General features: G+C 31.2%; 1 protein-coding gene across 1 annotated transcript; it reads left to right on the forward strand.

Moving 5' to 3' along the window:
• Positions 1 to 192: 192 nt before the first annotated feature.
• On the forward strand, positions 193 to 15,510 carry LOC126827756 (protein DD3-3). The gene is made up of 14 exons (XM_050557274.1): positions 193 to 426; positions 4,249 to 4,302; positions 4,641 to 4,727; positions 5,165 to 5,260; positions 5,696 to 5,834; positions 6,250 to 6,372; positions 6,983 to 7,141; positions 7,501 to 7,703; positions 8,191 to 8,439; positions 9,316 to 9,489; positions 10,499 to 10,725; positions 11,296 to 11,506; positions 11,866 to 11,983; positions 12,582 to 15,510. The coding sequence occupies exons 1-14, from the start codon at positions 344 to 346 to the stop codon at positions 12,972 to 12,974; spliced, it is 2,316 nt and encodes a 771-aa protein (XP_050413231.1). The 5' UTR covers positions 193 to 343; the 3' UTR covers positions 12,975 to 15,510.
• Positions 15,511 to 15,724: the final 214 nt, after the last annotated feature.

A 15,724-nucleotide genomic window follows, 5' to 3' on the forward strand; every position in this document is an offset into this window, starting at 1 on the left:
TTAATCTGATAAGAACACAAAATATTGTTCGAGACAGTCAATAATTTACGCACCAGAAACAAATTAATTGTATTTATGGTGAATTAAACATTCTCATATCACGATCAACCTTGCCAGGGGGAAATTGACAATTTCATAACATCGGACTATATTATTGGTATACAGATTTAGTACGTAAATCGGTCATTTTTTCTGTCGCCTGTGGATAGTATTATTCACGAACTTCCCATGAAAATCGTAACAAAAACAACCGTAAGGGGACTCAATAAGTGGAACTAATATTTATAACCCTGTCTATCAGTTATAAATTAGAAATCAAAACTTTTATTTAGACTTTGTCAAGATGTTGAAGGCGGTGGTTTTTTGTTTTCTGTCGTTTGTTTTTATTCAGCCGTCGTCTGCTGATATATATTTTCATAATCCAAGGTAAACCGTTTTTCTATTTACAATGCTATTAGTATTATATAGGTCTAGTAATTTTAGAAATGAAGTCAGAGTCTTATATATTATATATTTTAAATTGAATGTTATGCCCAGACATATTTTGTGTTGAATATTCAAGAAATAGTATCTTTCTTCAATTACAAAGTTATAGTATATTTAATTAATTAACTCATATTCTTTTTTGTTAACATGGGTTATTATGACATACTGTTGTAATGTCATGGGAAATCGTTTGATATATCTCAAGACAGACACATTTGATAGTATTATTTAATCATATAAAGATTTTATATGGGTAGACAACTTACTTTGTATAAGCTTGTAATTAATGGGAGGTTTATTGAGATACAGGGGCGGATCTAGGAATTTTGAAAAAGGGGGGGGGGCGCTGCAAAATGAGGGTACTGACCGTGGAGACAGGGCTAGCCGCTGAGAGGGGGGTCCCCTCAAAAAAATTATCCTCCATTTCCTTGCATCTGTAGCCATTCCAAGAGCTATTTGGCTGATATTTGCGTCTAAGTAAACGTTCGGAAATTGTTGAAAAAGAGCCTTAAAATCGAGCAAAAAAGCCAGTTGAACATGTGACTCGAAAATTGTCAAGGCCAGCGAGGCATTATGATGGGAAAAAAGACGAACGTATTCCCTATAGCTACTTCACTATTTAAGCCTTGTAACTTGTACTGTCCACACATGAAACCTGCATGAAACAATGCTACATCAAGTTGCACTATGCGGGTCGGTGATGGGCACGAGTGTATACGCCGCCGATCCCACAAGATGCTATCATTGATGTCTGTCTATAGTCACTCTATAGGATTAGGGCACCGTCAGCTAAACAACAAGAATTCGTTTGAAAGTGGAAGCTTTTATAAGACCAGACTGGTGTGTTTGTGTCGGTGGTTTGAGTCATTTGGGATCCCTGTAACGGGTTGGGAATGGACATATTTGGGTCTGAGAAAAGGCACTTTCAGCAGTAAAAAAGCCGGCACTGTCGAAAAAAAATTTTTTGGGGGGGGGGGGGCCCTTGGATCCGTCTCTGAGATATATGGTTATTCTAGTTAATTAACTTACACTACCATCACTGAGTTACATCTTGTTAATACGCCCTATAGTGTGTAATAATCAACAACATTGATGATGTATATTCAAGCAGTTCTAGAAGGGTCATCTTAACAGCATTATAGGCCCCTTTGAAAACTGTGCACTGGGGAGCCTACATGTACCTACACAACCATGCACTCACATGTAAATGGTTGATAAAATTAAACATATACTTATTGTATTTGGGTTGGAACAAAATTAGTGTTAAAACAATAATAAACATGGGTAAAATACACTGTCAAAATACCATTAAAATGTTACTTTTCTAAGTAACCAACTCAAATGATCTCTGTGACACATATCTAAAGAATTGTTCATAAAATATTGTTTCAATCTACAAAATCAGCTATTAAACATTTACCCCTGGGGTTAAAGGAAGGGTTAGGCCTTTGGTAATTTTAAGAGTTTGCCTTGGGTTTCTGTGACTGCCTTTTCAAGGACATGCTATTGTCATGCAACTGTGTTTTGTTTTTGTTTGTTTATGAGCTACTGTATTTTAATGACAGATTATTTGATCAGATAAGAAAAATCGTGAGGTTAATTACCACATTTGTTTATTGATGTCCTTTTGTTTTCGTGATGTACTCTCAGAGATAACAGTTATTGTATCTGATATTCGTGAAATTAAAATACTTGTTTGATGAGATAAGATCATTTTTGGGCTAAGTTTGTTTAATAACTTATATATTTATGCTAGTACGCATTTATAAGTTATAGCCCTTGGTGGAAGATAATGAGTCATATTGTTGTGTGTGTGTGTTTAGAAGACCTTTAAGACAATCCTTATAATTATATGCAAATGTAATTAATGTCCTAAAATTTGACCTGGCAAGTCATGAAGCTACACATTGTAACAGAAGTTATTAATGTATTGTAATACAAGTATAAGGAAGAAGAAAAATGTTCTGAACAGGAACAAAGTAAATTGAATCTGAATGTGTACAAATAAAATGAAATGAAATAGGGTTTAATGTCCTACTAATGTGTTCAAAAGTATTGCACTAATGCTGTGTATAGAATACTTGATTGTTATGATAAAATATCAAATTAAATCCCAATACTAAAGTCCAAGGATGGTAGAGCCCCATCAAGAATTGCTTCCACGGACCCTGTTTTACATCAAATTTCCACAAAAAATCCAAATGCTATTTCACTTTTTAAAGATATTATCAATGATATAGTACAGTACTGTATACAGCATATTATTTGAAACACTTGGTTATAAATGATTAAATTATACACCAAATCCAGTCAATAAAATAACAGCCGTCCAACCTGTTGATCATCAAACCATATTGGATCTCATTTACTGCTACTAAATATAGATCTTTTGTAAACAATTTTGATCCTTTATGGGAATGTTTTGATGCAGGTAAATTAGTGAAGCAAATCAAATCTATTCAGTCAAGCAAAATGTCTGAAAATATCCGCTCAGATGTGTTTTTGATTAGTACATATAGGCCTAGTATTTATTAATGTGTCTTTAGTGTGACAATTCCTTTGTGTTGTTCACTTCGTTCTGTATTGTATTGATGAAATTTTAGTTAGTGACTCACGAATATAAATAACTTCCTTTTGCCCTATATAAATACCCCCCAAAAAGCAGACGTGAGGTCGATATATTTCGCAACAACATATATCTCAATAAAACACAACACAGTTCATATGGAAATACAATCATTGTTTTACAGACATAACACAACGTTTCAACAAGTATTCTCTTATCGTTATCAAGCACAAATGATAATTAGTTGAACTAAAAGGTAACCAGGGTCACAAACCAGACTGGAACAATGTCCAAACACCAGCCATGCATAAACACCAGAAGGAAAATCTTAGATCACTATAAATATTACCTTTTAGTTCAACTAATTATCATTTGTGCTTGATAACGATAAGAGAATACTTGTCAAAACGTCGTGCTTTGCCTGTAAAACAGTGATTGTATTTCCATATAAACTGTGTTGTGTTTTTTAATGTGTTCAATCGCTAAATGCCACTCAAGGACAACATATATCTCTTCTTTATTTTATAACTAGAAATGTAGAAAGTCTATAGTGGCTAGTATGACAATGGATGTCTCAATGTCCCAAATACACTGTACAGGAATAGGACTGTAAAGAGGGGGCACTTTGACGGGTCCTTGACTCCTCGGTCCAAACAATATAGATTAATTAGTATTTTTCATACAATTGAGGCCTGTAATGTATATAAATGTAAACCGAGGTCCTGTGGATACATTGGAATGCACGTAAACGATCCCTTGGCAGTTGGAATTCGATATAAGAATAGGCGATAGTGCCGCTGCCCGGGCAAAATTCTCCCTCATAGCACACTGTATGACGTATGCCCCTCTTCATTAGCCTAGTATAGGAGCAGAGCAGTACAACGTTAAACCCTATTTCATTTCATTTCATTTGTATATAAATGTGCTAATTGCGAACAATCATAATTATGTGAGTTGGTATATTATGTAATCAAACCTATAACTCTCTTAAAAAATTTAAAAAAAATAAATACATGTAATCAAATGGTAATCAATGTTTCTTGAAATACTTATAATGATGACACATTTAGTTAAATTAAAGAGCCTAGTTTAGCAGTCCAAACACCCTGATTACATGTATCATGTAAGTTTGTGTGCTTATCCCAATATATAAATATATATTATATACCGTTACATTACTTGTTTTTCTTTTACAGAGGTGGCAATAACAGATTAGATGAAACTTCTAGAGATAGAAATAATGCAAACCGGTATGGATGATTGGATGATATTTGTTTTATTTTAGACAGTGAAATAAATAAAAAAAAATATGTTATTTTAACATTTGTAATGTTGTTGGCCCTGTTTCTTCTATGCAGTAACTTCAGGCTTCTGAAATCCAAGTACAAACCATCACTCTAGTTATAGAAAACCATAGAACTAGTTCTCATTTTTGTTATGCTATTGTAGTTGAACCATAGTAGAGTTTAATTGAGATGCAATTCTTACATATTTGATAAAAACTCTTTTTTTTTAAAATTATGAATAAATTTTCATTAATTGTTGCCTTTGTCAGTACAGTATATAATTTTGTTTTGCTTTATTTCAGACTATTTGATTCTCAGAACAATGCTCGCGGTGGTTACAATGTCGGTAATTTATTTTATTATGCTGGTTCAAAGTTACAAATAGAATGGTAAGTTGGAAAAAATTGAATAAGATAATTTTAATGATTGCAATGTCAGCCTCAGTATTTGTCGCTTTTTAATAATTAACATTATTTATTTTAGTCTTTACAAATATCATACTTTTAGATAAAATATGTTTGGGTGTCGAAACAAGTTTAAAGATAACCCAAGCATATGTAAGGGAACATTTATAAAAAAAAAGTCGTTGGAAATGCCAGGCCCATAGAAAATGAATGTGATCAGCTCAATTTGACTGAAATTGAAGTCATTTTGTGCAAGAGCTAATAAACCCCCTTTTTCAAAACTTTTTGTCAAAAGTACTGGTTGAAGTTTCAAACAACTCATTAATGATTTTTGAATAAAGCAACTGACAAGATTAGGGCTCTAATTCTACTGTATAGATAAAAATCCATCAAATTAACTACAATTAATTGTATTTTTACAGGACAAATCAACATTCGTGTGGAGCTCAAAATGCTAATTGTGAAATAGTTCTTCAGTATATGTGTGGTGACAAAGTTCGCGATGGTGCAATTAGAAAGTAGGTATTTTGCAGGCCTTCATATTTCTTCACGGTCATACTTCTTGAAAACAGATACCAGGAAATTTTATGTATAAAGATGAATTATTGAATAACATGTAATGATTACTGCTATACAGATACTATCTCTTTTCCTCCTTGGAAGAAATATCAGTTATATCATTAATACTTTGGAATGTTAACCTGACACATATATCTTCCTGATCATTATAAAATTAATGGCAAAGATATTGTTCATTCCCACTGAGACTAGAGGCAAGTATAGCAGCTTTGGGATTCAAAGGGTTGATAAAACTTTAAAAAAAGAAGAAAATCACAAGACTGATCATGCCCTTTTGTTTAATGTTAAGGGTTAATTAATCAAAATCTATATTGAGAATAGGTTTCAGTATTCCATGTATTTTGGATTTATAAATAATGGTTTATTTATTTCAGTACTATACCTGAGAATTTAATACAATGTATAGATTATAACTGTGATAATGATATAAAGTTTGGTATGCATGAAGGTTATGCTTATTGGCTACAGAATAGTTTAAGAGAAAGAAATCGAGGTCTCTTTACAGCTGATCAGGTAATATTTTATATATTTTTATAAGGTGACTTCAAACAGAAAATTATACTTTTTTTGGTTATCTTTTTTGACATTATAAAATAAACATGTATTTCTGATAAGTGGTTCACAAGAAATATTCAATGTAATTTGGGAGAGTTCTAGTAATCAGTTTTAGACAGTGAACACCCAACCAATCAAAAGACAGAGATATAGTATTCACTAAATAACACATCAATGCTTCAACACTAAATTGTTGATAAGTTCATTGTTGTTTTCAACTTGCACCTTTATTATACATCTAGCTATTATTATCTCTGTATTATCTCTAATGAAGTGTTGATATCTAATTTAAGATCCTATTATCTCACAATGAACAAAAGAATAATTCTAATATTGCTATTTATGATACCAGATAATTCATTTATTTCTGTAGAATCTAAATGGTGGACGAAAAAGAGCCAGACACACTCGTCAAAATCCAAATGGTCAACGACGTGGTTATGAATGTGCTGAAGAAAGAGACTACTATCCTTACTGGCATCCCAGTCCATGGAAGGTAATTTGTAGCTAAAGGATTGCATTCTGTAAATATGTACATGTATATGGTCATTGATTGTTGGCAATGTCATATGGTCATTGATTGTTGTTGTTAGTGATGTCATATGGTCATTGATTGTTGTTAGAAAATTTGATCAATCCTTTGAAGGGTATATTCAAGTAAACAGGAGAATTCTGGAAACAAATCAAGCGCTAACTGGATGATAATTCTAGCTGAAATGTTGGTTCGCATCATGATTCGTCTGACACCACATCTGTTTTCGCGATTGTCAGGACTCAAATCTGTGTTACTGGATTACAATTCAACCCCTTTGGAACATCCCAAAGTGACAATCGAGCACCCCCTTAGTCTCATAATTGAACAAAGTTAAAGACAGGAGGATATTTCATTTCTGTCCTTGAATATAGATCAAGGTCAAGTTTTTTTGTTTAATTGTCTAAATAATCATTTAAAGGAAACTTTTCAGCCTTTAGAAATATGTTGGGAAAAAGATTTTTGACCTTGTAGAAACTTGTGGCTTTGAAGAAATAAATGGTGCTAAATTAACCCTTTGATTATGTAACATGTATTAACTTTAGTAATGAGAACATTTGTCTTTTTTTTTCAGGATATTGCTGTGATGACCAATGATGTCTCTAGATGTGATTACTATAAAGAACAGAGTGAGAATGTAAAAGGTCGATGGTACTGTGATATAGATTTAACTGTTCTTGAATTAAACAAGAGAAAAGGTCTTGTGGTTCCAAATAACAAGGAAGATTGTGATGTAAGTCTTTTAGAGATATAAAAATTCATGTACCATAAATATCAGATGTTAATGCATAGTTGAGGAATAATATATGTTTTACTTTTTCTTTAAATATTCTTGTAGTACAGGAATATGTGGAGAACCAAATGATTTTTTATACTGCTATTAAACTGGGTATTTGGACTAACAAACCAATTCCAAAATATATTTAAACTTACGAAAAATTTAGTGATTGAAAAAAGCATCCCCCCAAATGTACCTCAATAGTCCATTGTATACTCACACTTATTGTGCTCAGTGTCAGCCCCTCCATTTTTAATCTATTATCAATTCAGAAGAGCTATAATGTGATTTAAGAATGATTACAATTTTTTAAGGCATTTGTATGGCCTAGACGTTCAATAAATGGAACTAAAGGTGTTTGGAAACAAGCACCATCTCATGGTTTACCTGCTCCTGTTTGTCAAGAGACAGAATATAGTCGAGATAATCACAATGGTAATGGGCTACACGGAACACCAAACCTCTTTAACTGGACTCTACCTAACTTTGAAGCCGAAAAATGTGTGTTGCGATTCAGGTATGTTAAATTTCAGTGGTAGATTTGGGAAGCATAGGACTTCTGCTCTCCTAATAATCCAGTCATTTATTGAAATATTTTAAAACTACAAGAAATATTGTTAATGTTTTTGTCTTAAAAAGTTTAAAATATTGCATCATTCTAGTATTTGATATACAGAAAAAGTTTCAATCCTGGACAAACCATCTACCTCATCAGTTACCTTCGCAATTAAATCCATTTTTAAATCGACCTTGTAGATCTATATCTTAATTGATTGAATTGTTGCTTGTGGAATATGGGAACTATATTCATTGCTGATCTACCATATTTTAAGGTCATTGTCATAATTTGTATACCAACTATATTCATTGGCTAATCTACCATATATTAGGTATATGGTGATTGTCATAATTGTTATGTTTCATTTCAGTATGTATATTTGTTTATTATGTCGGTGTCATTACATTTCATGTTTTATATATATTCATATTATTTGAATTAATAGGTACAACATTTCTACAAATGATTATGATAGTTGGACTACCACAGCAGAACAGAATGCTGATCCTGGAAATCTTGCTGCAGGAACGAAGGTCAATATATATGAGAAATATGGATTCGCAACTAAAGAGGAAGCAGATGCACGTGGTTACACTTTTAAAAATGATCCAATTGTAAAAATATTTCCTGACCTTAACATTGATTTGGCTTTACCTATTAATACAGCTCAATATGGTCGAACGTTTCAAGACAGGTATGCAAAGCTTATAAAATCATTGTATCAAATTTAATTAATTATTCATTTAATTACGATGTAAATTTTTCTGTGAATTTCATAATTAGCCTACAATGTCATGAAATTGTAACCTTCTTAACCGAGACTTGATCTTGGTTAGTTGTGGAAAACGGGTCAATTGAAAACACAGCTTGGTCAACCAAAACATATAACTTGGTCAAACAAACAATTATAGCTTGGTCAACCAGACATACTGATTGGTGAACTAAACATAGTGATGGGTGAACCCAACATAGTGATTGGTGAACCAAACATAGCGGTGGGCCAACCAAGCATAGTGATAGGTCAACCAAGCATAGTGATTGGTCAACCAAACACAATGATGGGTCAACCAAACCTAGTGATTGGCCAACCAAACAAAGTAATGGGTCACACCAACATAGTGATGGGTCAACCAAGCATAATAATTGGTCAACCAAACATAGTGATTGGTCTACCAAACATATTGGTTGGTCTACCAAACATAGTGATTGGTCTACCAAACATATAATTGGTCTACCAAACATAGAGATTGGAAATAAAGGTGAACCAAGCATAGAACTTGGTCAGCCAAGCATAGAGATTAAGGTCAACCGAAAATGCAGCTTGGTAAGCCAAACATAGAGATTGGTCAATCAAGGCTAGCGATTAGGAACTAGTGTAATGTTGATTGATCAAGCTAATGAAGCCATTAATTAACAAAACATAAAAATAGAGAAATAAGTTATCCAAACATCTATAGAGATCTTATAATCAATATAAAATTAAACAGTCAATCAACTACTAACATGTTAATATTAGTGGTTAATATTTTTTAAAATCATATTTCAATTCAGAATTCTTTTTTTATTATAGAACCTTTACATTCGACATTGTGAAACGACCTGCTGATATACCCGATACAGCTACCATTCACAATCTGAATGTACGAGGCAAGAGAGGAAACATCGTAGAAAATTACCCGGCAGTGGAATATGACTTTGTACCAAATAATCTTCGTGTTTCAACTGAGGATTATGTTCATATACAGTTAGTTCTTTCTGTTGTTTATTATAGACATTTTATGCTTAAGGGCTAAATAATATTAAAATTTGTATATTATATCTAAAGATCTTGTGCTTGAGGGCTAAATAATATCAAAATTTGTATACAATATTCAAAGATCATTAAACCTTAGATCTTGTGCTTGAAGGATAAACAATATTAAAATTTGTATATTATATTCAAAGATCATTAAACCTTAGATCTTGTGCTTGAGGGATAAATAATATTAAAGTTTGTATGTTATATTCAAAGATCATTAAATCTTAGATCTGTTTGCTTATTTTCATATAATACATTTTATACTCGATTTCTAACGAATTTTAAAAACTTCCTTAATTGAGGTACCCCATAATATATGCTACACTTGTATGAAATAGTCAAAATGGAATAATGAAAAAAAAATGTCATTTGTTTGGGATACATTTATGAAAGATTTAAAATATTTTTAATATTTTTGTTTGTTATATTTTAGGATATAACACTTATTAATTTTGCGTGAAAGTCTGTAACAAATTTTAGCCCTAGTCTTGTGCAGATATTTGAAGCTCTCTGATACCTTCCGAACAAATGAAATCTTTCCATTACCATGTGGGGTTGGCCATAAGTCCACAAATTCCATACTATATAAATGGCTGGATAACATGTCTATATAGTTGGTGAAGTTATAGTGGAAAGTGATCATAAAGCGATTACATGCTTAATGACGGTCTACATATCTTCATTAAGCAAATCTAGCAATTATTTCTGAATGTCTCAATATTTTTATTTGAAACTTTCAGACGAGGTAATTTCTTTTTAAATTTATCTTTTTAAACCCACTTTTATTTACAATGTCCTATGAAATCTGTTTTTGCTATTTACCACGTTCTATGAAATCTGATACTGTTATTTACAATGTCCTATGAAATCTGACCGGATATTTACGATGTCCTATGAAATCTGTTACCATGCTCCCTTAAGATTGTTTAATTTATGTACATTTGATATTTAACAGGTGGACTGGTTCTAATACTAATAATAATGGAAATGATGGACAAGGTCGAGCAGGTACAGATCGTAATAATTTGGTTTTGATGAGAAATCAGGTTTATCCTGAAGGTAATGGTATATATAACGGACCCGGAAAAGAGTTTGGACATTTTGGTGTCAACTATCCTCAGCATACTAGTAATTCAACTCTACCTCTTGATATCTTGACAAGATTGGCATTTTTACAGCCAGGTAACTTTTATCTTTTATTTTATTGAAAGTCATAATAGTGTAAGAACATATATGTTTGAGTTTAAAAATGAAACAGGAGCACCAACAATCATCTGAAAATGCTCTCAGTTATGAATTCTTGTCATAGCAGAGAAGCTTCTAAATTTTGATGTCATTTGCTCCACCTCTTTATTGCTTAGACAAATGACAGTTGAATCTAACCTCTACATAGAATGTGGATGGTAATTTTGTATCAACAGAAAATGGATACGAAATGCAGAATTTATTAAAGTCATGTAGTTACATATCTCTGAGAAGATATAACATAGAGCATGTCCTGATAATAACACGGTGCAGAAGAATGGGATGTTAAACATCAAAGTCATGTAGTTACACATCTCTGAGAAGATATAACATAGAGCACTTCCTGATTAGCTCGGTTGGTGTAGAAAAGTTGGTTGTTAAACCTTATTTCATTTCTTTTATAACACATAGCTATAAAATAAACCCTGATAGATATTTCATGAAAACGTCATCTCAGTTCAATATTAAACATAGCTGTTAATAACTAATTATAATTTGTGGTTTAAGGTCAGTATGGTGGCGAGATGTCAGAATTAGATGATGCTGGAACCTATTTTAATCTTGGTGCTATCAAGGCACCAGCATCAGGAACCTATCACTATTTGTGCACCAGGAATAATAACTTCAGTAACAGAGATCAAAAGGGAAGATTAATTGTCAGTCCTTTCCCAGTTAATGAAGCTAGTATTGGACAAATGGGTGGAACTTTACTATCAAAGTAAGTGAGAATCTGATAAACTTTCAGTAAGGAAGGAGAGGAGTGGTATATAGTATGTATATGGATTACAGTCCATTCACTTTGTAGCTTTTATTGTCTAGAATCAAAATATTCCTAGAATTCCGTCAAGATTAATGAGTTTGTGTATTTGTTTGAACTTCTTCTTTTAATGCTATTTGTGTATGTAAGTGTTTCTTTTCTGCTTTTCTAATTCATGTATATAAACTCTTCAAGTTAATTTCTAATTATGAATTTTTTTACTGTTCAAGTTTTTTTTATTTATTTAATGTTTGTAATGTAAGTCATTGTTTGTCAATACCAGTATGCATAAAAGTTTGTTATATTTTTTATTTCATCAGGAAATCTAAAATATCAGTAGAAAAGAGAGTGTTTGATTTACTGCATCTATTAAGAACAGAAGAATGGCCTATAGAAGAGGGTACTAGACAGATAAGCTCCAAAAATAAGGAACTTACTGTAAGTAAATCATCTTTTATTAATATTAAACTTAATCATATTTAGTGATAGAAGTAATTATTATATCTATATTATTTTAGAATGTTTTTTTATTTGCATTTATGAATATATTATTTTTTTTTAAATACTTTTTTCCTAGTGTTTTGCTTTTTAAAACAAAAAGGTAGAGTATAATTCTTTCACTTATAAGTTTCATAGTTACTGCAAAAATATATAGTGTAGGAATATTAACTGATCAGTATGAATATAGAGACATGAACAGACTAATACTCCCAAGCAGAGTTGTCCTCGCTTACAGTCAACAGTTTCTTTTTTATTTACACGGTCATAGAAGATGACAATGCAATGGGTTATTAAAGTAAAAGTAAACAGAAAAAGAATATTGCCAGTAATTTTAAATAAAAAACCAACAATTGTGTTGATGAAAAGTAGAAATATTTCATATATCTCCTGAATAAAATTTGTGTGAACTGATGTTGGAGTAGAATGCTGGATAGCGAGTCTTTTGTTGGCGATTAGTATAAGCAGATTAAAAATGTTTGTTGCTATTTCTTGGTAAAAAGGGATGTTTATTTGATTATGTATTATTTTTCAATAGGTGGGTGATGAGTTTGCTAGTGACTTCCTAGTGATTTATCCACAAGAAAAGATTACTAAACCCGATAAAACTTTCACAGTACAGATGGAAGTAGATGACTCCAAAAATGAAGTTCATATTTATAGGTCTAATTCAGATAATTTTGCAGCATGGACAAAGGTTCCTGCTGAAATAAAAGATGGAAAAGCAGTATTCAGTGTTCAAGAGGGAGGAGTTTACGTTGCTAGAAGCAATCGTAATGTGGGGTTAATCGTGGGTTTGACAATATTTTCTATTGTACTTGTGATCATAATTGTAGGTGCCATTGTTTATTTCAGGAAACACCCGCAAAAATGGCAGAAAATAATATCTAATATTCATAAAACTGAACGCTCAATGAAAAGTAAAGTTTAAATGGTAAATTCTCAAATTCTTGATCATTCTTGTTTCAAAACCCGGTGTTCGGTACTTCATGGAATTGTTCAAATAAAAGGTCCAATCTATTTCAATACTTTCAAAAATGCTCTATTTTTATTAACAAATGTGGGAAATATGAGATTATTCTGATGTTGTTTATTAACATATCCTGTCAATATTTGCTGTTTTTAACTAACATTGATCTTCTCAAATTATTAATTACTTGTTTTGTTGTCTTATTGTTCTCCTGCATTATTGAATTTTATGGTATCTGTTTCTACATTAACAATAAAGAATCCTGCTAGATCTGTCAATAGATGGTTAATAGCTATTGTTTGTACACATATTTCAGGTTGCCATAGATTTCTATTTGTATTTTCATCTGTTTTAGATACCAAATAGAATAAAAGTTACGGTATTCACAATAATTTAGTGCCAAATATATTTTGAGGATTGTTTCATTTTAATTTGTACATATAGCTTAGATTTGTCAAATATAATCGAATTGTGTTTAAAACTGTGAAATATGGCAGGCCTTACATATAGAAATAGGATGAATAAACATCAATCAGTCAATATTAAAATCTATTCAATAGCAAAATACATCTATGTTTATGTCCTTTGGCAATCAAATACACATTGCGGAGGTTCTGTTTAAATTATGTATTCCAGGTCAGTTTTAGAAGCCAGTCATGATTGCTTGATAAAAAATGAAAGAAATGTCTCTGGACCCATCAGTCAATATACATGCTGTAAAACTAGCATATATTTCAAAACCCCATTTTCAAACAAGGCTACAATCAACCTCTGCCTTGTAACTATAAAATTTTATGGCCCATACAGAATATTGAACAGTTAAGTTCTAGCTTAAAAATTTACCATGTGTGTATATAATATGAATAATCGAAATCAACTCCAATACTACATCAAATGTAGTTTACATCTGAAAAGATAATGTTACCAATTTTAGATATTAATACTTACAAAAAAGTATGAAAAAAACCCAATAGAATACATGTTTGTCAAGGAATTTATAATATAAAATTCCTCTGTTAATATTCAGATAATTTGTTATGTTTAGTTCTCCATTTGAAAACATATCATAGCATAATATTCTTCTTCTTGTATTTTTTGTATTGTTCAGTATGTCCCTTTTTATGTGTATTCTTGGGTTTCTTACACGTTTTTTGTACACTTTAATAATAGACATGTTATTCTGTGTTTAATGTTTACCAGATTTGTTCATGTTGATATGTTTCTGTTTTCTCTTTCCAATTGTTTAAAAAAACAATCATGTTTTGTAAATGTTAGTGAACACATCTTGCTGGTTAATAATCTAACTAATTTTGCTATGAACTGGGACCCATCAAAGAAATGAAAAAAAAAAGACTAATTTTGGTTTAAAATTCAACTATATCTATATGAAACGTTTTTAGAAATTCAGATTTAGACCAACTGATGTGTTCACTACTGGTGTTTTTAATATGTTAATGTTTTATATGTGTTATAATTATGTGAACTTAAGGTGATTGTGTTCTTCTTGGTTGATTCTTGGTTAAACGCTTTTGATAAAATTGTAAAATAAAATTTTATATTTTTATAAAACAGCCAGCTGGTCTGGAAACAGTTTTAGTTGAAAAAATATCATAAATCTGCATTATTCTTGCTTTTAAATTGACACTAAGTGTCTTGAAGAATTTGATTGACAGTTTGTCAATATTATTTTTACCAATATTTTACAATAATATAGGTAATCAAATTTATATGGACTAGTTTTTAATTGCATAAATTATTGAATATACTGAAACAGTGCTTATTCATTGTAATATTAGCTTGTATGATACTGTTCCCTCAATTGGGGCCTAAATTATGTTGTGGATAAATAAAAAATTTTACAAGAAAGAGATAACAATATGTACATTGATAGTGTACTAAAAATAATAAATTTAACTACCAGTATTCATTAAATTATGTTTGGTATTTGAATGAACAATAAGTCCCCAAACTAATTATAATTTCACAGAACATTTGTTCTATTTAGCCATGTATTATTTTAACAGCTTAAAGTCTGCACCATTCATTAAGAGGCATTAAAAGTTTGCCAGTCTTCTTGGTTGGCAAAAAATAACATTCCATTTGATATAATTTTACTATTCAGTTATATCGAGCATGTTCGTGGCTCAGGTTCAGTCCGACGTTTTCAATTTCATGTTACGACTCACGCTATGTGGTGGTTTTTAAAGAGTTCAATGAACACTCATCAAAGAGACCATAGTGCCTGGATTATTTTTCTTTGTTGAAAAGGATAATGCAGTGTTTAAGATACATGACATTCTTGTTCTCCAAACATTGCAAAAATATGTTACGCATTCTTCATTCTATTTTTTCAGCTTATAATAAATAATGATTTTCATTTTATTATTTGTCTAAACATATTTGCAGATGTCATCACTTTTCAAGATGGATTCACAGTATACTGAAAGAATAATTGCATAAGATATATTGCAATGAATTTCAATATTTTCATTTTTTTTAAGAAATTTTGTTTAAATAAAAATGTGGACATGATATAGTATGCTAAATGAGATATTTTCTTCTAAATTAACTGTACTCTATTTTACACTGCTGGTCAGTACACAAATTAATAAAATATATAATATATTATTAATAAAGATGTTGTTTTTCTGGTTATTCTGTTCAAAATTGGAGAAGAAAGTGTCAAAAGTCCAGTCCAAAGTCAGGGGCGG

The sequence above is a fragment of the Patella vulgata genome, chromosome 7 (genome assembly GCF_932274485.2).
Source record: "Patella vulgata chromosome 7, xgPatVulg1.2, whole genome shotgun sequence".
Classification (NCBI taxonomy): Eukaryota; Metazoa; Mollusca; class Gastropoda; family Patellidae; genus Patella; species Patella vulgata.

Excerpts from the sequence above, each read along its gene's own strand:
- LOC126827756 (XM_050557274.1), top strand. The coding sequence starts at position 344 with ATGTTGAAGGCGGTGGTTTTTTGTTTTCTGTCGTTTGTTTTTATTCAG. Across the intron at positions 4,303-4,640 it reads GATAGAAATAATGCAAACCG|ACTATTTGATTCTCAGAACA; the intron begins GTATGGATGATT and ends GCTTTATTTCAG. Across the intron at positions 9,490-10,498 it reads GAGGATTATGTTCATATACA|GTGGACTGGTTCTAATACTA; the intron begins GTTAGTTCTTTC and ends GATATTTAACAG.